A 21628-nucleotide genomic window follows, 5' to 3' on the forward strand; every position below is an offset into this window, starting at 1 on the left:
GTGTGGCTTTTATTCTCTCACTCTTGTTTTTCAAATTCTGCTAATACCCAGGTCTTGTAAGAATCTGAAAGTAGTATAATCTCCTGTTTTAAAAATCATAAGGTTATATTCAGCTTTGGATGAAACTGCATAACATCTGGAACCAGAATGTATATGAGGTCTGCCATATTTCATCCTGTTACCATACATTTGAGCTGCTTATCTACCTAAGACCTTACTTGGAATGCGGTTTCCCTGCTTATTTGCTTCTGTTTAGATACATAAAAGCCTTACATGATTTCCTTAGAGTAATGGCTTTTGGCCTTGGTAGAGAGGATCTAGGTTAAACCCAACTTCCTTGAACATGTTTTTATGGTGAATTGAATTAAAGAATTGTATTATTTGTTTTGTTGCCTGAGCTAGTTTGAACATGACAGTTTCCAGTCTGAGAACTTCCTTGCAGCAGATAAAGAGTACGTACGCAAAATCTTGCAAAATGTTTTGCAGGGTTAGCGAAATGGAATTAGGCTGAGTTGAAAGTGCTCCACACTTTGCAAAATCAGGTATTATTTGTAAAATATGGTTAAAAATTGTGCAAAAAATATTGCCCTTCCAGTTTTGGCATTCCCTCCCCCATTAACCTTACTTGGACTCTACCCTGGGCATTTTCACTAGGCTTGTGGTTTCATTGGCATAGTCACTTCCTAGGGACTTCTTATAGATCAGGAGGTGCTGAAAAGCAAATGAAGCGTTTCTGTATTCAGCATATCCCCATTGCCTGGCATTTGAGTTTTCTGCACCTAGTTTTAGAGCGCATTTAGTGTTTCTTCCTTATTCTGGACTTTTCAGTCCTCCTTTAAAAAAACAAAAAACTTATGGAAGCAATTTGCTTTGTTTTTTTTCCACAGCCCTTCACAGAATGAGAGAATTTCCTTAGAAGCAACTTTTGTTTGTTCTTCATTTGCTTGTTTGTTTTGTATCTTATTTTATGACTTATTTTGTGGATCATCAAAATATATTGACAGACCATTTCTATGAATATATTTATAAGGAGAATTGCATGTATATATTTTGACTAGCACACTATGTCATGTATTATAAAATCACATACTCCAAGGAGTAATGTTTTGCAATTTAACTATATTTAATTATGTATCTAAATACATTGTCTTGATTTACAATAAAATAGTGGGGGCCAGCCTTTTTAGCAGGCATGCCACAGAATAGCCCTGCACCCTCCCCTAGTGGCACTCCAATACCCTTCCCCTGCCAAATCAGATGCTCTGTTTTTTTCTTCCTGCCCTATTTGTCGCTACATTGCCTGTCCCCTCCCAGATTTGTTACATGCCACACAGCCTTCCTGTGCCACAGGTTGGTCACCCCATGCAGTAAAACATTATGGTAATTTTTACAATATGGAAAATTGTGCAGTTTAAATACGTGTATATAAAGCATGCAACAGATTTGTCCTGAAATACTTAGATACAGAAAAAGTCAGTGCCTTTTTCAGGGGGGTGGGATAAAACAACATTTGATTTCAAGGGTGTTGGTTTTATAGTGTTTAAGCTATTAAATTGTATCCAAGAATAAACTTAAAGACTCTTTTACAGCTTGAAATGCAAAAGGAAAAGGATTTTTCAGTAATCATCTATTGTGTATATTTGTTGCACTAAAAAACTGGAAATACAATATTCTGTATTTTAGTGTTGTTAACTATTTTTTGCTGTATTAAGTCAGTCTAATAAGCACGACAAAATAAAAAGGATTTCTGCATCAGATGCTTGCTGAATGTCATTGGTTCATTCAGTATCTGCTGCCAATTTTATTAGGTTTTTAAAAAAAATCTTTAACTCCTATAGTGTACTATACATACACAAAATACTCTAATTCTCATTCGAATACATGCAAAGTTCAGCTCACAGGGTACTGTAAAACTTAAAATGACAGCACCATAAATGTTCACAATTTAATATTAAAAGCCTTAAAATTAGATGCTGAGAAGTGTCAAAGATGGTTGAAAGGTGCTGGGCTGATAATTTTTAATATTTAGATGGATAATTTATAATTCTTTGTCTGTGGATCCTGCAATCTGATTGGCAGAAACGTGGTCCTTAACCAACAGGTAAACCCCCAAAATTTTAAATCATGACCTCATTTTTAGCCAATCAGATCTTTCCATTTCAAGCATATTACCCTGCCTATAGACAGAGAGCTAGACATCTGGCCATGTGACTTTGAAGGTTAGGCCCAATTGAAAACTTGTGGAAGGACTTTGGAAGAATAATGTTGAAGCAAAGTAAAATGACAAATATCAAAGGGGTATCCCTGATTTATTTTTTTCTCTTCTTAGTTAACTAAGGGGGAAAAAAAAGGCTTAATACTGGTTAGGGTACATCTATCATGGTAGTGAATATAAAGGATTTTACAAAACTCATGTGACCAGATGTCTAGTTCTCAATGTCTATGAATTTGTCATAACTGTCACTTTCTGCTATGAAGAAAGGAATGTTCCATTTTTCAAATAAATTAATTTTGAGTACTGTACATAATTTCTGAAACACGTTGTTTTCCAACAAATTTATTCTGTCGTAATCCATCTCTTGAGCATATCGTTCAATAGCAGCAGTGATGACTCATTTGTTGGCCTTATATGAAAGAATGCCTAAAGTGTTAAGTGTTATCTACTTGGCTTTGATTCCTTAGTTCCTCTTACAAGTCTTTGTCTTTTGAAAGACCAGCAAGTGAGTCGCTGTTGCTGAAATTATTTGTCGCTCATTTTGCACCCTGCATGCAATTTGTTTTAAAAATTGACAATGCTTTAAGTTTTGTGAAAGCTTGTTCTTACTGTTTTGTTTAATAATTTAAAGGAATTCTAACTTAAAACAGTCCTATCAGTTGCTTCAGAAACAAAATAATTTGACTTCCAAAATGAGATGTTAAAACTAATTTTCCATTTGGGTTTTGTTGATCCCTTTTAAAAACAATCATGCAATATCTGAAATAAATAGACAGACATCCATATCTATTTGTTCTCTAGAAATGTTTTTTCAAATTAACTTGCTGCTTTTATAAATTAATCAGTAAAAGACCCCAGTGATCATATGCCAACAGTACACATACTTTCCTGTGGATGCGGGTTTATAATGCCAACACAGAAAAGAAACTGTAGGTGTAGCTTAGCCATTTTGGCTTGCTCTCTGTTTAGATATCAGGGAAGAAAAAAATTTGCCAAAGGCAAACAAACCATATAATTGTTTGATGTTTCAGGCAGATTGCATTGTAATATTAGAGTCCGCTTACCTGGCAGTTTGTCAGATGTCATGGATACAAGTGTTGTCCAGTCAAATTTACAAGATCATATTTCAGTGAAACACGTAAGAACGCATTTAAGTTAAGCTTTGCTAGTTCTCTAGAATACTGAAGTTGGGGAACAAGGTGTCAACCCCAGGCTCTTTCTTGGTATGATCTTCTGTTGGGATCAGGCCAAAATTACGGAATTAGACCACTGCCCATTATTCTATGTGAGTGTTTACCATCTTCTCTGCTATGGAATAAATTAGTTCTGTTTTGTGTGATTCTGATTAATTGTACTCAGCAGCTGAAAGCACAGGCAGACCATCTCCAAATAAGAATACACACCAGCCTTCCTGTCAGACAGCATCAGCAAGTCATATGACAGCATTAGTTGACCTAAAAGAGAGGGAGTTCATTCCTTGTTAAACTGTAGGTATGTAAGGATTACCTAGATCTGGTCAGTAGGCTTTCTCTGACAATAACCAGTAGCAGATGCTTGCAGAAAAAGCTATAAAACCTGAAGTTAGCAACTATGAAACACCCTTGCTTGTAAGTGAAGCTTTCCTAATTTATTTATTTCCTTCATGTAGAAGTCAGCATGTCCTCTGAAGCATAAGGGTCTGATTTGGACCCTTTGTAAGACAACAGAAAGAAGAAAAGGTTTCTGGATAATGTTACCCTATAAATTGGGAAAACAACATATACTCTAAATATCTCCATAAATAGAGAAAGTGAATAGTGAGAATTAATCCTTTTTGCTATAGATAAATCTTCTATATTGTATCGTTCATGTTTGACTGAGAAGAAGACACGTTAACTATTATTTCCACTGTATTCTATGAAAGGCTTGATTTGTGATGGAAAAATTAACTGGGATAGTTTTGTTTTCTGCAGAAAATATTGCAGCTACTACCTGAGAGGATTTATTATCGATGGCATTTTCACAGTATAGGTAAGAAGCATTCTTTACTAATGTTTTACTAACATCGTAAAGTAAAACAGTTGTTTTACACTACTGGTCCTGCTTTTTCTCCATTGGTCTCAGACTTTAGTGAGAGCAGTATTAAAATATGATAATTTACCATTTTTTAAACTTTTCTGTTAATGCAAATATAAGCTGGTTAGTGATGACCTTTTCAGTAAGATTCTCAAGAACCTCTTTGTCTTTGTCAAAATTCCAGGTAGTTTACTTTGACACAAATAGCCCTGCTCATTCCCAGACCAAGGCCTGTGACCCACAAAACTATCTAGTAGTAGCAAAATGCATACAAAATTCTTCAGTACAACTCAAGAGCTTGCAAGTCTTGAACCAAATTGAATTTGTTTTCTTTCTGCCACAGAAGACTTTATATATGTCTTCTGAATTTGGTTTTTAATATTTGGTTGGCTGTTCTCTTCTTAAACATTTTTAATTTCAGTGTTTTATATTCTGGGTTCCTGCAACCCTCCAAAACTTTAGGCTTATAAAGAAGCATAATTTTATATATTCCAAGATTCATATATTAAGTGGTGGAGATGCAGAACAAACTGAAAAGTATGTTTTATTGGTCATTTTTATAGTAACGTGGAGGATATGTTTTCACATTATGTATATTGCTCTAGTTTGTAAAAAGGCTTTAAAGGATTGACATACATTAAGACAATTTTTTTCATTTTTAATAATCTCTAGGAAAAGTAACACATTATGAAAAAAATGTTGTCCTATAAAACTCTAGAATTTGGATTTTATATCTTCTTAAAGGATTTCCAAGAGCATTACATATCTAATGATGATGTATCTGATAATACACTCCTGTTCCCTAGGAAATGTGGGTTGCAAGATTCACATCTTTAGCATTTGTGCTAATAGAAGGCAGTATGCTTGAATATTTAAAGCAGGAACCTTCTAGTCAGGAGACCCAAATTGTACTCCTAACTTCCGCTAACTGTGGATCTTTGGGCAGATTTTTACCTTTTTTGCACCTGTATTCCCATCTCTAAAATAGAAATAGTATTTAGGTGCTGTTTTGTAAAGCACTTTGTAATTGTTAGATGAAAAGTTGTATGGTATCTGAGATTTAAATCGCTGAAAGGGCAAAAGCGGCCTAAAAGATGTCTTTGTGACATACTCTGGGACAGTTTAGAATGAATGGATTAAATGACAAATAGAGAATGTTCATCTCTGTTCGGTTAAAATTTTGATTTCTTTCTCTTTTTTGGTTGTTCACATGAAAGTTGTCCATTTTCTTCACACCAGTAATTTGAATTTGGAAAAGTTAAGTTGCACTTTTCAGCTTCAAACTAAGAAATATAATAGCAAACTAATTTCCACATATCCTCTGAAACCTCCGTGCATCACACATGAGCAGACCTGAAAATGCTATTTTTCTCTTTTCAGGAATATGATGCTTGCAAAGAGTAAAATAGAGAGTTTAGAATGTGAAAGTGTCTTGCTACATACTGTGGCACAGAGCTTTTTTTAATGTTAGGAATTGAGCCCGTTTTCCAAACTAACAGTGTTGTAGTATAGCTGTGTATGGCCTGCTACCGCTGAGGGGGAAAAAAAAAAAGCAAAATTGATTTTATTGGATAGAAGCAGAGAATGTTAGGGTTGAACAGAAGCAGAGAATGTCAAACCTGGGTTGAATAGGAATAGTAGGAGTGAAAGGAGTAGAGAGTGGGTACAGGTAACGGGGGCAGGAGCTGGTGTGGAACATAAGGGTACAAACATAGTTTGGAAGTACAATGGCAGAAGGATCAGTAACCATTTTATAGAATCACTTGAAATGTGCCACTCCAGAACCAGGAAATGATCCCGTGAACCTTAACTCTTTATGTACATCTGCTTTAGGTAAACATCTGTGAAACCCACATATAATGCATGTCTCCTTCCCCTGTAGAGGTTAGCAGCTTATTATCACCAGCAGTTACTTTCTTAGATCAAGTGATAAAAGTGTCACTGCTGGATAAAAAGGTCCAAACATTGCTGATGACTAAAGTGGGGGTGGTCAGAACAGTTTCCTATGGTGCAATTTTGTTTTGATTTATTTTTTTTTAAATCAGGAAATTGCATTAAAAGAATAACATATTGCAGAAAATGTAACTTGGTAAACCTAACACTCAAAAATTGAGAGATATGAAGGTGGTATTTAAATTTTAGTTTAGCTCCTTTCTGAATCTGCATTATGATGCAGGCTTTAATATATATTTATGATATGCAAGGGGAGTTTAGGTTTATTAGGAAAAAACTTTTTCACCAGGAAGGTAGTGAAGTGCTGGAACCAGGCTACTTAGTGAGGTTGTGGAATCTCCATCTTTGGAGGTTTGTAAGACCTGGTTAGACAAAGTCTGGGCTGGGATGATATAGTAGGCGCGGATCCTGCTTTGAGCAGGGGGTTGGACTAAATCAGTGGTTCTCAACCTTTTTTGTACCAGGACTGATTTGTAAATATCAGTGGCCGTTTCCAACACAGTGCCCCTCACTCCCAGCCCCCAACTGAGGAGCTGGAGGGGGGTGGGTGGGAAGGAGACATGTGGGGGCCTAAGCAGCCTCTTTCAGGCTGGATCTCTGTCATCCTGCAAGGGAAAAATAAGTTTCCCACATTTTTCTCCATTAAAGGAGTATCCATTCTTAAAGTTTGTTTGCGACCCTTTCATATATTCTTGTGACCCACTTTTGGGTTGCAACCCACGGGTAGAGAAATGCTAGACTAATTGACTTCCTGAGGTCCCTTCCAACCCTAATTTTCTGTGCGTCATGAACCCTGTTATAGTTTTGGTGTTCATGGCATGTCGTAATTGTTTTCTTGTATTTTATTGTACTGATATGGCGTGTGCAATTCTGTTGGTAAGCCCATGTTATGCTGTATCCATTTATGCTATTATCACTATATGGATTATGTTATGTTGGCTATGTATATCTTTGTGGTTTTGGATATGGCTTCACCAGGGAACTCAGGGGCTAGGGACAGACATTCAAAAAGCCTGAGCCTGAATTGATTCAGTCATTGCAGATTAGTCTAACCTGGCTAGGCTGAACCAGTTTGTAACTGCACAAACATCCCAGAAATGCAGGCATATGCCTGCAGTAGCTCAGGCTAGAAGCTGGGGGGTGCTAGAACAGCCTTCCCATCCCATTCACAGTACTGAGCTGAGGAGGGCAGGGTGCTCTGATTAGCCCAGCAGGGAATTGATAACAATGTTTATCACCCCATTAAGAAACCAACAGCGGGACATTACCAGCTACCTGTTGATTCTGCCTATTGATTCAGCATGGACCATAGTCAGCATGTGGTCTGCTAGCTAATACACAGACACCTCAAGGCAAGGCAGAGGAGAGGGGGGAATTTCTGTTTAGCAGGGAGTGGTGAGGGGGAGCAGCCCACAGTCTTGCCGAAGTTGCAGCCAGGAGCAGAGGGGAGGGGCCAGCCCTGCTGTGCAGTAGAGATCCCCGCCCAGCCCAGAGAGCATGCCAGGATGCTGGGGGAGTCTGGTTTAACTTAAACCAGTAAAGAATCTGAGACAAACATTGCATAAACCAGTTTGACCCAAATTAGTTAAGTCTGATACTACATTCAACCAAGTTTATCTCAAACCGGTTTCAGCCATTGTCAAACTGGTTTATGTGCACTGAACATCTGTTCTGTTATAGGTTTAAACCAGTTTCTGATCACTTAAACTGGTTTATGTATAATGTCTGTCCCTAGCCAGGGAGTGGACGGAACTGCTAGTTGTCCCTTGCCATTGTGTTCCAGGGCCAGGACTTTGTTTCTCATAATAGCAGAAACAAGGGGCTACTGGTAGGGTGGGCAGCCCTGGGCATTTGTCTGGCTCCAATTGAGGAATCAGCTCCACAATAGGAAAGGATCTGAGAGTAATGGCCCAACAGGCCGAGGAAGTGCAAATAGCCAAGGAAACCAGAACCTTGTGGAGGATTCTGGTGAGTCATGGAAGATTAGAATAATGCTGATTAAGGGGCTGGCTTTGGAAACTTTTCAGGATCCGGTCCTGTTAGAAATCAGACTTTGTGTTGATTCCATCATTACTAGTAACTGGGGTTAGTACAGTGTTTTGCAACCTTTTTTGCCTCACAGCACACTTACCTAAATAAAAAAGCACCACGGCACACTGAACATGGAGTGGGGAAGACGGGGTGGCACATGGCCAGCTCCGGACACCGACAGGGAGGGGTGGCACGTGACCAGCCAGATGGCATTTTGGGCTGGAGCCGTGCTCCCTGTCTGTCTGTGTCCACTGTAGCAGCAGGTGGGGGTGTGGCTCCAGCCCAAAATGCTGTGCCACACCTGGACATTCCTGACATCACACCAGTGTGCCGTGGCACACTGGTTGGGAAACGCTGGGTTAGTAAACCCCGCAAAGCCAGAGATTCAAAGACAAATATTGAAAGGACTCTGGTAAGGATTCTCATGAAAGGTTAGGGGTAGGTAGATGAGAGAGTAAGAATCTGTACTTTTGTGACTCCAGACCTATGTTCTGTTTTGTTTGCATAATTCTTTTTGTCCTGTGTAATAAATCCTTTTGCTGCTTTTTTTTCTAACTGATTGCTGGTGGAGAGTGATTTCTGGGTGAGTGATATTCCAGGCTGTCACAGGGCACTAAGGTGCCTGCTCCTATAAGAGCAGAAGCTGCCTAGGGAGAGGGCCCTAAGAGCCAGACAGAAGCCCACAGGTGCAGGTTACTAACTCAACAGGCTAGTGAGTAAATTAGCCTGCATCTGCACCCAGTCAGCTGACCAGAAGAGGCAGGGCCCTGGGCAAATATAAACCCCAAGGCTGGGACCAGAGGGGGAGTTCTCTGTCAGCAGCCAAAGGAGAAGAAGCTCACCAGAGAAGCTTGGGTGCCTGTTCTACTCCGGGTAGGATTAAGGGGCTACAGGAGCTCACCAGAGACCCTGGCTTATAAGGCACTTAGTGCTGGGAGAATTTTGATCTTTTAAAGGGACAGAGCACACCTTGAACTGCTTATATTATGTTATAGCCCAGGGGCTCAGATTTTAGTTGCTGTTTGACCGATGGATTGGGCTGAGGCTGTTGGGGAAGGAGGAGGCCTCATTGGGGGCCCACGACAGTGTGGGTACCCCAGTGCCAGAGAAGGGCGCAGTGATAAGGGGGTGAGCAGACCCCAGCACAGAGACAGGGCTGCGGAGAGCCCAGTGCCAGTGTGGGGCGCAGAGACAGGGCTGTGGAGAGCCCAGTGAGGACAAGGGGCCAAGTTATAGCAAGGCCCAGGAGAGATAACGTCAATACCATCTACAAGTCTTAAGGCATGGTAAAGGGGTGGTTTTGGAGCCACGCATTTAGCCCATAAGGCTGAGAGTGTCCTGTGAATCATCCATTTTGAAGCAGGACACCAAGGGGTCTAAGCACCCACAGTGTTCAGTGGGGTCCAGCAAGACTCTGTCCAGACAATAAGATCAAGGGCAGCCTCCCTATATTAAAATGACCAGCAGGACGTGGCAGGCGAGAAAGCAGTTGCCTGTTGGGCAGGATTGGCATAGTCAAGGAGCCCTAGGGGTATCATGGCCATCCCTGGGGACCCTACCCTGTGACACAGGCTGACTCTTTTGATGGAGAGGGGGACCTGTAATTTCTTCCATAACCCACAAGTGAAGACCACTTGAGGCTGAGATCTGCTGGGTTAGGGCACTATGTCAGGGCAATATCAGGTCTGTTACTTGAGGCAAGTGACAGTGCAGCGGGGAGAAACTCAGAGCTGTGGGGGTTCCCTGTGGACGGATTTGTGACAACAGGAATAGAATCCAGTTATTTAGGCATCATTCAGCTAGCCTAACTGCAAGACCATCATTTTTCTTCCCGCAAATAGCCTACCTCACTACCTTCCAGTGTCTGCCAAAATAGGAGAGATGTTTTACAAATAAAAGCCTCATGCCCTCAACAGCTTGAGTTCATTCCCAGGGCACTATCCATCCTCTGTACTGAATGAGATCCTAAAGCAAAAATGTCATCACGTAGTTAAAGATTGCATCATAGTTTATGCATACAAAGCTGAATCAAGATTTCATTGACAACTTGGATGAAGGCATTCCCTAAGTTTTGAACACCAGATTTTGTAATGTTAACATTCTTTTAATATAATTTTGTCTTTCTTTAATAACTGTGAAGTCTTAATATCAGTTGTGCAAGAAGCTAGTCTTATACCCCTATGAAACTTGAGAAGCCAATAATAGAATGAGATGGAGCCTTATTTGCCTTACGAAGCTTCACAGTTTTTGAAAGAGGCTCACTTGTCACAGTTTAGAGATTTAACAAGTGTGTATTTTAGTGCAAAAATTACAAACAGTGGTACAAATATCTTGATTTACATTTTAGAAAAATAAATAGTTTTTTGGGGTTTTTTTTAGGATTAAAATCTTATTAGTCATGTATGTAAGAACTAGGAGGTGAAGCTAATTGTTGTCTTATTATTGAAACTGGATGAATGAAACAGAAGAGTAGAGAGAGGCCATAAAATAAAATTAATTTTCAGAGTTCCTTTCTTTTTAAAAATCTGTTGTTTGTAATATGGAATTGGAACTTTAAAATATTTAGCTTGATAATGTTCCTGGTAATTAGAGTATATTAGATTCATTACTGCTGTGAAAATGAAAAGCTCTAATTCTGAATACTACTGAAGTGGAGAGAATGTGTACTATGCTGCTTATTGAAATAATTTGGACCCATGGTGCTTTTCTAAGTACTGCTTCTCATTTTGGTTTCTGACATTGATTTTGCTGTTTAATCAACTACTGTGTTTTCTAGCTGAGCAATGATTTTGTGATGGCAGCAGAAATAATGGGTAGAAATAAAAGGTCAAGGAAAGAGCTGTTGTCAAATTTCCAGTTAACACAGATGAAAATAAAAGGAGACATCTGCTTGGGTTGCTTCATGACAATTTCCTGTAAACTTGTATTGTGCAAATTAGGCTGAACTCAGCCTTTTTATAACTAACATATTTTGATTTCTGAAATATAGTCATAATTAACCAATTTTTTAGGTAGTCTCACTTAGTATGCCAGCAATACTAGCCGACACATTCATTTTTTCATGCAGATGATTTGGATTGGCTATTACCTAACAGGCATGTGCACTAATACAGCAAATATGTAAATTCATTAGTGCAATAGGATTAATTTAATACTATAGAATGGCTAAATCTTGTTCACTAGAATCTAAGTATCTGGTTAAAGTAGTTTGTTGATACTAAGGTATGGACTCGTTACGTCTTTTTGAGTTTAACACTGACAATATTATTTTGAGAGTTTAGCTAACACTATTTCACATTTTTCAAATTTGGAATGTTTTTTATATTACGGTATTAAACCAGAATTTTCATGGTTGCTTCTAATTTTGGCTCATACGGGTTGAAATAGATACTGTGTGCAGTTGACACAAATTTTAAACCCCTGTATTAAATGATTTTAAAACAGATTTTCTTTTCTTTTCCATGAGTTTATGCATCTGCAAGCTTATTGGCATTACACACAGTGTGAACACGTACTCTTTTCCTCTCTGGTTTTGTCAGCATTGGTAAATTATGATGTAAAATATATGTAGAAAATGTTAATTGAGTTGTTTTAAATATTTCGCTTAAGTATAAAATTAGAAATCTCATCGGTTAGAGCAACCATTTTCCACTGCCTTTAAAAATGATCAGGAATCCGACTAAAGCAAACATGTCAGCTGCAAAGCTGTACTGAATTTTATTTTACATCTGCGTATCAGCATATAGCATATATAATATTAGTTTTACATTTTTTTCCTAAGATATTTCTTAAATAAGCACATTGCAGCCATAGTATGATGAGCAGCACAGCACAGATGGTCTTTTGCAGCCAACATGCATGTTTGACAAAAGCAGGCACCTTCAGATATTTTACCAATGCATTTTTCTGTTTTGTTTTTCAATTTCAGGATCCATTTTGAAAAAGCTTTTGCACACTGGAAACTCTATAAAGGTATTTCTCTTAGATGACATATTTAGTGTTTCTTGCTACTTCAGTTTAACTGGTTGTGTACAGTAACGTCCATCTGTCAGTCTAATGTATCTGTCAATTTAAATTCCAAATCTGCTGTAATCATTTTTCAAATTAATGTATACTCATTATTACGGAAGTTCCTGTAAGTGGTATTTCTGTTTTTAGTTCACAATTTTTTTACTCAGGCTTACAAGTTTACCTCATTATTGTAATATTTATATGATGATTTGCTACAGCTATAATACATTTTGTTAATTCTGCCTCTGGAAAAGATCAGTTTCTATGGGTTAATAGATCTTCAGATATCCCTAGCCAGAAAGTTGACACATTACACTGTTAGTTTGAATGCAAAGTTTTATTTTTGTCAGTAGTTTTTAATCCATTGTTCTTTTTCTCATTCAAATACCAAAAATTAAAATTCTGCTGTATTTATTAGCTTTCTTTGTTAAAAGTTTACTGAGGGTTCTGTATCATTGGGTTATACAAAATAAATCATAACGTGAATAGTAATTTCATTAAGTAGAGTTTTTCAAGGAAATACTTGGACTACTATGGCAATATCCTATCCCCATTGAAGTCAATTGCAAAACTCCCATTGATTGTTATCAGGGTCAGGATTTCACACCTGATGTGGTACGATATATCGTCAGTTGCTGTAAGCAGGAAGTACAACCACTCTACTTCCTTCAAGGATCAACTTTAAGGTTTTGAACCTTGCATGCATCTGAGCTACATTTGGCAGATGCAGAATAATTTTCTGGAGTTACCACAGCTGTTTGACTCCTGGGTCAAGCTGAAACAGCATCAAGGTTGATCCAACTTGTGACAGCCTATGGGGCAGAGGTGGGCACCTTTTTAGATGCAACATTAATGCATCGGGGTCTGAAAATGAGCTGCTGGTTGTAACCCTCTCACTGCTGCCACTTCCCCTACCATGTTTGTGATCCAGCCACCACTTCCTGTGCTGCTGTATGCTGCTAATTTTTCCTGCCACTACATTGCCACTGATATCCCAGGTTTGCAGGCTAGATGAAGTCATGTGGTGGGCTGGATCTGGCCTGTGGACTGTAGGTTTTTGACCCCTGCTCTAGGGAGTGTTTCTTTGGCTAGATGAAGCTGTACCCTTATCCTTATCTCTGGTTCCAACATACCCTCTACACTAGCAGTCAGTAAACTTTTTGAGTGGCAGCCCAAAGACAACTCATCTTGGGTCTGAGTTGGGCCAGCACCTTCTACCCAGCCACCATGGCCACTTCCCCTGCCACCCGACTACAGCACAGACAAAGCACCCTGCCTCCCAGCCACAGCACAGGGAAACCCCCTGCTACCAGAATGCTGCTAAAGATACCCAGCTCCATAGGCTGGATCTGGTTTATGGACCTTAAGTTTATAATGCCTGTTTTACATGGTTAAACTAGCAGTTATTATTCGCTGTTTGTCTGGGGATGATGGGAGCGAAATCACTCACCATATTTCTGGTAAATAATTTTTCTTATTTCTTAAAATTGTATCATCACTGTATTTTCAGGTTTATTTTAATATCACTTTCCACAAAATGTTCTTGTTTTAGATAAGATGTGAAGGAATCCGGCTGTATCTTCTTTGGCTTCAAGGACTTCAGACAAATTGTTCAGAAGAGCAAGTGTTAATTTTTGCATGTCTTGTGCCTGGTTTTCCACCTATTATGTCATCAAGAGGTGCTTGTACACTGGATGCCCTCATTAGTCCTCCTCCCAGTTTACTTGATGGTAAGTAAAATCATGAATATTCACATGACTAATATATTACACTCTTTTCATTTTTAAATCATAGAATTATAGGCATGGCTCATGGGGAAAATATCTAATAGGTATACCTCATTGCATCTGAGATTTTGTATTGAGTTTATTACTCAATTAAAATTGTTTTCATTACACCAGATTCCCTTTATTTTTGTAATGCCAGCACATACATTTTAGTTTTCTTACTGTTAGAGAGAGAAATAAATTGCCCAGGTCATCATTTCGCATATTAATTTTGACCTGTCACTGAACAGAGTAAGTCATAATAAGTTCTATTCATTATAAATAGCTGAACTTCAGCTTATTGTGGAAATAACGCTTGTTGGTGTTTATAGGTAGAAAAATGATTCTTAACTCTCTCATGCATTGTCATTAGACACCATCTTCAAGATCCACCAAGAGCAGTTCTGTACCTTCAAAGGTGAGGATATTTGGCCTGTGGCAGTGAGGGAAAGAAAATGCTTGGTTCTCTTTCCAGGATTGCTCCTTCTTGTTGTTCTTTTTGTTGACATTTAGGCAATTTGTATACTGCCTCCCTGCCGAGTCCAGGACTGCTGCTGATGAAATGAGCTGTACCTACTCACTACTGCTCCAGACATGCAAAAACCGAGCAATTAGGCAGCGTGCGGCATGGATTGCACTCCCAAGCATCATTCTTAGGCTTGATGATAATTTTTGGTGCACCATAAATTTTGACAGCATAAACTGAATTTAATACTAAAATGAGCACCTCAAGGGCTACTGTGCCAAGGGCATTATCCACATTCATTTTGAATTTAATTTAAATATTTATTTTTTTTAAAAGTTAACTGAAACTGCCACAGAATTCCTCAGAGTAGGGATCAGCAACCTATGGCCCATGGGCCAAATCCCACCTACAGAACCATTGAATCTGGCCCATGGAACTAGGGCTTCGGCGACATTTGGCAGACAGCACCATGCTGCTGCATCCAGGCAGTGGGCGCAAGGAGCTTTCCTGTGCTGCACTGCAGCCTAATGACACAGAGAAGTAGTGGCAGCAGCCAGTCCTAGCACCAGTCCACCCCAGACCCAAGTTGGGCCATTGTGGCCTGCTGATGGGAATCTGAGGCTGATTGCAGCTTCATAGGGATCCCTGGGCACTTAAGATCCCTCAGAGTTGCTGTTTCAGTCTGTCTGCAGACTCAGGCAAAGTTATTGAGTTTTTTGTTCCCCATTTCAAGCTTATCACTATCAAGAAAACTAGAAATGTGTTTCCATTTAAACTAAAATGATGGAGCTCAGTTTTGTGGCCAGGAGCAGATCCCACAGGATATGCTTCGGTCGTAGTATATATGTAGTTCTGTAGATTTTTTTTTTGATCTACCTCTACCTTCAAGATCCTTGTTGTCCAAAGAGTAACAGGTTGTGGCTTCCTGACTAATTGTATTTTATTCAATCTAAGAACCTGACATAGGAATTGGTTTAATAATTTAACATCGAGTATAAAGAGACCCGGCTGGGCTCCTCCCGTCCCCAGCAGCTCGTGGGAAGTCGGCTTCAGCCATGTGCAGCTCCAGATGGGATGGACCTGGCCAGGTCAGCACCAGCTAGGAAAAGCTGGCTTCCCACATGCTACTGGGAATGGGAAGAGCCCGGCCGGGTTGGCACCGGCCAGCAGAAGCGGTGGTGGAGTCATATGCCGCTCGGGACAGGACGAGCCCGGCTGGAGCGGCAGGGGCTCAGCTGCATTTTTCCCCTGCCTGTGCCCATCAGTCCCGAGCGGCACATGGCTCTGCTGCCACTTCTGCTGGCTGGTGCTAACCTGGCTGGGCCCCTCCCATCCCCAGTAGCACGTGGGAAGCCAGCTTCAGCTGCGTGCTGCTCTGGATGGGACAGACCCACCTGGGTTAGCACCAGCCAGCGGAAGTGGCGGTGGACCCGTGTGCCGCTCAGGACTGACCAGCACAGGTAGGGGGAAAGTGCAGCTGAGCCCCTGCTCCTCTGGCTGGGCTCATCCTGAGGTTCATTTCATGTTTGTAAAATGCTTAGAGAGCCCCACATAGATGCACTGCATAGAAATGCAAAATATATTTTGACTTATTTGGTTGGCACCTTGGGCTGAGATTTCAAAGCTGAGTCAAAAGGCCAACTTCCATTAAAATGAATGGGATTTAGAAGGCTCCAAATCTTTTATGATAACTTTGTAACATGCCTATCTACCCCTTTTTGCAAATCTCAGCCATAGTTTGGAAGCTCAGCCAAAGAACATAAGAGCTTCTGAACATAAGAGCATAAAAAGTGCCATGCTTGGTCAGCCCCACGGTCCATCTAGCTCAGTATCCTGTCCCGAACAGTGGCAGAGGTGGATGCTATAGAGGGAGAGTTTTGAACTGGTTATTTAGACCCATTTCATTGTCACTTCCTGCAACTTCATTGGTGTCAAAGGTCACGTGAGATCACTTCCTGATGTGATACCACTTCCTGTGAGGTCTTTGAATATGGCTCGCCGGCCCACTGGGTGATAAAAAGTTTGTGATCCGGCCCCACGTTCAAAAAGGTTGGACAACCCTGTCCTACAAGGTCAGGCCCCTGCTGCTCCTGCTAGTGGCTGGGGCCCAAACCTGCAGGATAACACTGGAGGCACACCTCTACCCTGGGTTTCCCACTGGCAGAACAGTGCCTGGGGAATCCTTGGCATGCCTCTGCAATGGAGGAAACTCAGGATTTCCCTATTTGCAGAGATGCACGCTTGGGGAATCTGACTTAAGATATGCCTCTGAAAAATGGGGAAATCTCAGGTTTCCCCATTTGCAGAGGTATGCCCTGAGTTGGAGTACAGCAGTGCAATATGTACCTGGGGAATCCCCTGTTGGGCCATTCACAAGACATGCCTCTGCAAATGGGGGTGTCTGGGCAGGTGCAGGGATCCAGTCTGGCACACCCCATGTATTCCTGTTCCTGGGGCATGCAGGATTGAGTTTAAAGTCCCAATTTGAGGGGGGGAGGGGCGGGGTTTAATGTTTTCAAGCAGCCTAGATAATTTTCTAGAATCAAGCACAAATGATGGCTCTTTCTGCTGCTGCAGCGAGGTTTCTCTTTTTACAGGTCCCACCAAGGAGTTGGCAAACAAGCAGGTGCTCCCTAGTTTGCACTTTACTGTACTCTCATATATTTGTGTTATTAGAGTAGCCCCATTTGATCACGTTTATTTTTGATCTTCCCATTTGTGTGCACAGGCTATTTGGGCATCACCATGTTGCCTGGTCTAGATCAGCCTCTCTGGGAAGGTCATCCTGGGGTTCCAGGTCCATTTCAGAGCACCTGATTCTTTCCTTCCATAACCTCAGTTGCACCTTGTCAGCCATCATGTCCAACAGCACAATAGTGGTCACAAAACTCTTTATCATTTTAAGCAATCTAGATACTTCTGTGTGACCATAGAGTGGATGTCTGGGGTCTTCCATCTACCATGATCTTTCTTTTTGGCTTTCTTCTGATAGCTGGTGGTGCAGTGCCAGCTAGTAAGTACAGGCTATCCTTTAGTGTTGGCTTTAGACATCCTGTTATTTCACAATAGATGTTGTTTAGAAATGGATCTAGTTTCATGGCATGAACTGATCATTCCCATGCTAGACATTCATACTCTGCAGTGCAGTAACACAAGGCAGTAGTGGTGGTTTGTAATGTAGCTGGGTTCACTCCCTACTTTTAGGTGGCCAACCTTTGAAGTATGTTATTGTAGGCACTGACTTTCCCTTCCATTTTCTATACATGTGCCTTGAAGGTAAGTGTTTGGTCCAATATAACTCCCAAGTGTACAGGGTTCAGGTGATTAGTCAGTGGGATTCCATCCCAGGTGGTTATTAATTTCTCCTTGATTTCTCTATGGCATAAGTGAAAGCCTGTGGCCTGTCTTGAGTTTGTGCAAAACTGGCTCTTATTATTAATAATAATAATATAATAATATAATAATATTAATTATAATTACAATAATCATATTATTATAATAATGCAATAATATTGTTATTATTAATGATAATTATAATCATAATTATTAGTAGTAATGTAAGAAGCTGCTCAGAGCACATGTTAGTCAGTTCTCAGCAGCAGCAATGTCCTTCTCTAGCAAGGTGATACATAGATCATCAGTGGGAATCCTAGTTTTCTCTGTTCAGAAATTACAAATTTGCTGATTAAAAACCCCAAAGTCTGTTTTTCCATCATTTAAAATGAAGCACCACTATGTAGGTATCAGTTATACACAGTGTTTTATTGATATATTTACATTTTAAAGCAAGTTGGACGCCTACCAGTGCCTCAGTCACTATAATGAAATAAATTCTAAAGGCCTATACATTTTGGCATCTGATTTTGGGTTTTGGAAAATCAGAGCTCCCCCACCTCCTTCACCCGCCAAGATGTGGGTTCAGCTGTGGCTATTCTTCCCCATTGCTTTGTGGCAATGAGCAGCCCTGATATGCTGATGCCTTGCCCATGCTATTGCTTCTCACTTCCAAGCCACAGCCCCCCAGCCCTGCTGGTGCTCCTCATTCCCGACCCACAACCTCCTGGCCTTGCTGGTGCTTTTCACTCTCCACCCAGAGCCCCCCTCCCCCAGCCCTGCTAGAGCAGGCCTCCAGCTGCCAGGGCTGTGCGGCGTGGGACTTGGGTCCACAGCCCCCTGCCCCCACCAACAGCACCTGAGCCCTAGCTATTACCTATCGGTGGCTGCTGTAGCCAGAGCAGAATGCAGAGCCTGGGTTCCCCCTCCCTCCCCCCAGCTCCCCCACTGGGTGGCACAGCTGGAGCAGAGCCTGTGGGGGTTAGTGGAAATGGGCTGCTCGCTGTGGGCTTGGGGCTCCCCACCCTGCTGTCCTCCCCTAAGGGGCCACTGTGGCCCAGTGGACAGGACCCGGCACAGCAGGGCAGGACAGGAAGGCTCTGTGCTGCTGCCTGGAGCCCTGCACCCACATGGTGAGGCACCACCTGGCAGCTTTGGAGGTGGTGGCAAAGAGTTGTTCCCTCTGTTGCTGCTGAGTGGGCAGTGGGCGCTTCAGTGTGGCGGTGTGGGGCTTCTGGCAGAAGGAAGCTTCCCTGCTCCGCTCTGCTGTGCCAGGTCCTGCCTTCTGGGCTCTGAAAGCCCCCAAGGGGAAGGCAGCAGGGCGGGGAGCCCTGAGCCTGCAGCTGTCAGCCCGTATCAATCCCTCCTCAGGCTCTGCTCCAGCCATGCCGCCTGTGGGCAAGGGGCAGCCAGCTTCTGTGCTCTGCTTCAGCTGGAGCACCTGCCGCCTCCCACAGGCAGCAGCCAGGGCTTGGGTGCTGCTGCAAGGGCAGGGGACTGCAGATCTTGGTCCCTGGCCTGCATCTGCCCCTGCCCCATGCACAAATCTGGGGAGCACATGCCCCCCATACCGTCTTAGGGGTGTGTGCAGTGGTGGGGAGCTGGCCCCCCTGAAACCTCCACCCTAGATGAGCTGCCCTCAGCTCTGTCCTCCTCCCCATGCAGGCACTGCTGCCTGGCCCCAGGCCCCATGTACTGCCCCAGCTGGACAAAACCCCTAGCCTCAGCCCTACCCAACTCCCTCCCTCACTATGGGGGCCTCAGTCCCCTCTCACTCCCTACTGTCGTGGAAACACACACAGAGTACTTTTGGGTCAGGTCAGCAGAAGCTTTTATTCAAAAGAAACTACAGCTGTAGGGGGAGTTCCAAAGTGACATGGATTTCCCAAGCACTTGGAAGGGGTCCCCCCCCAAGAGCAAAATCAGGAGGCTTATATACTTTTTAACAGTCGCTTACAACTCACGTGATCATATAGTGAAATTAGCATGAAAAGCGGCTATAATATTACTTCATTATTTCTTTGCTGTTATCAGGATGGGAATTATGGGGGAGGTAGGGTTAGTTCACAAACCTCCTTCTTGCACCTGGAAATCTACTTTGTACATACTTTTTTTTTTCTACCTTCAAGGCCGCGGTGAGCGAAGCATTTGCAGAAGAGTTACAAAGAACAAACACTTGCCCTTATCTGTTCTACTGTACTGAGCCAGCAATTCTACACAAAGCGGTTATGTCATCTTATAACTAAAATAATCAAAGTTTAAGGCATATATTTTTTCTGATTCCACACTACCCAGACATACCTATGGGGAGTTGCAGGTGGTGTTCTCCATGCTGCCTGGCTGCCACTTGCATGTGTGAATGCGCACATGCAAGTGATGACTTCTGCCTGATGATCTTCTGCTCTGCCGTCGTGTCCATTCCCCCCAGCACCTTGCAAGCTGGAACTCTGTGAGCTTGCAAGGGGAAACCTGCCATTTCCTGTGTTTTTCTCCTTTAAAGGAGAAAATCTGCATTTTTCTTCATTTTTCCATGGCAAATGGAAAACCAGGATCCCTGATCATCAGCATATGTGAAGCTCCTTGTATTGGTCTGTATGTGTTGATCATTGGTATGTATATTAAAAAGGATTGGTGCTAGTATGCTATACTGTGGGAGGCTGTTTTCCTGTCATCTCCAGCAGCACTGTTTCTTGCACAGTTCTACATAAAAACATCTAGTCTCCAAAGAGATTGGATGAGCTACACTAGGTGGTAGTCATGTATTATATCACAGATTTTGGCATGCAAGTTTCAGTGGTTGATTGTGCCATATGCCTCTGATGGGGATAATAACAGGTGCTGGTTTTTTACACCTATCTCAAATCCATCTTTGCATGCTGGGTAATATGTAGAATTTGGTCAGTACAGGACTTGCCTGATCTAAATCTGGTTTGTTCTGGTGTTAGATGTCATGCAATATGAGGTGAAAGGTGATTGGGAATAAGGCATTCATAAAGCTGATAAAGATAGCACACAGGTAACACTGGCCTCAAGTTCTCTCAGCCGGAGGCATCCTTCCTTGCCTTTAATAGAACTATTATACGGCCTTGTCCCCATAGTTTAGGTATTCTAAGGGTTGATGAACAATTGTTAAAAGGTGTAATACCTGTAACTTGGTTGTGGGACCAAAGTGCTTGATCTGCTCCACGCGTATGTCATAGAATCCAGCTGCTTTGCCATTCTTCAAGTGTCTTATTTTGGCATCAAATTCGTCCATTGTGTATGGCATGCTAAATTGATTTTCCTTCAGATCAGTTTGCAATTGAATCCGTATTTTAGCCTGTTTGTTTGAAACTTTATCGTTGACTAGAAGCTGATGAGCCACCTGGTTGACTTTGGGTCATTACTTAGCTTGTGAATAGTTAACCACACTTTCCTGCTAGTGTGGCTCATATCTATTCCTTTGATCAATTTTTTCCATTTCTCTCTCCTTTCTTCTTAGAACTTGTTAGTTTGGACTTCCCCTGCCACAGTACTGTCTTCTGAGAAAAGGATATATTTTGAAACATTTGTATTTGGTGGCTAGCATGGAAGTAAACCCTGATATATACTATGGATGTAAATATCATTAAAAAAATTATCCATTTAATCTCTTCTAATTATATCGGTTAAACAGTTAACCAGTAACATAGTAGCTTGGACATAGCTGGTGCTGGGAGCCCCTCCCAGAGCCCTTTGGCAGGATGGGTGGGGAGGAGGTGATGACAAGCCCAGCCAGACAATACAGCCCATGGGAAACCCCCTCCTCACCAACCTGGG

General features: G+C 41.7%; 1 protein-coding gene across 5 annotated transcripts in view; it reads left to right on the top strand.

Moving 5' to 3' along the window:
• The window catches only part of RALGAPA2 (Ral GTPase activating protein catalytic subunit alpha 2), a 374428-nt gene that overhangs the window by 62414 nt on the left and 290386 nt on the right, over positions 1-21628 (top strand). For all 5 annotated transcript variants that reach the window (XR_009458933.1, XM_019491013.2, XM_059720247.1 and 2 more), the window contains exons 4-6: positions 4168-4225; positions 12183-12226; positions 13818-13995. Coding sequence is in view for 4 of the 5 variants with exons in the window: in XM_019491013.2 (XP_019346558.2) it covers positions 4168-4225; positions 12183-12226; positions 13818-13995 (280 nt within the window). In the remaining variant the exon portion in view is untranslated. The remainder of the gene's footprint in view (positions 1-4167; positions 4226-12182; positions 12227-13817; positions 13996-21628) is intronic.

This window comes from Alligator mississippiensis, chromosome 1 (assembly GCF_030867095.1).
Source record: "Alligator mississippiensis isolate rAllMis1 chromosome 1, rAllMis1, whole genome shotgun sequence".
In the NCBI taxonomy this organism is placed as follows: Eukaryota; Metazoa; Chordata; order Crocodylia; family Alligatoridae; genus Alligator; species Alligator mississippiensis.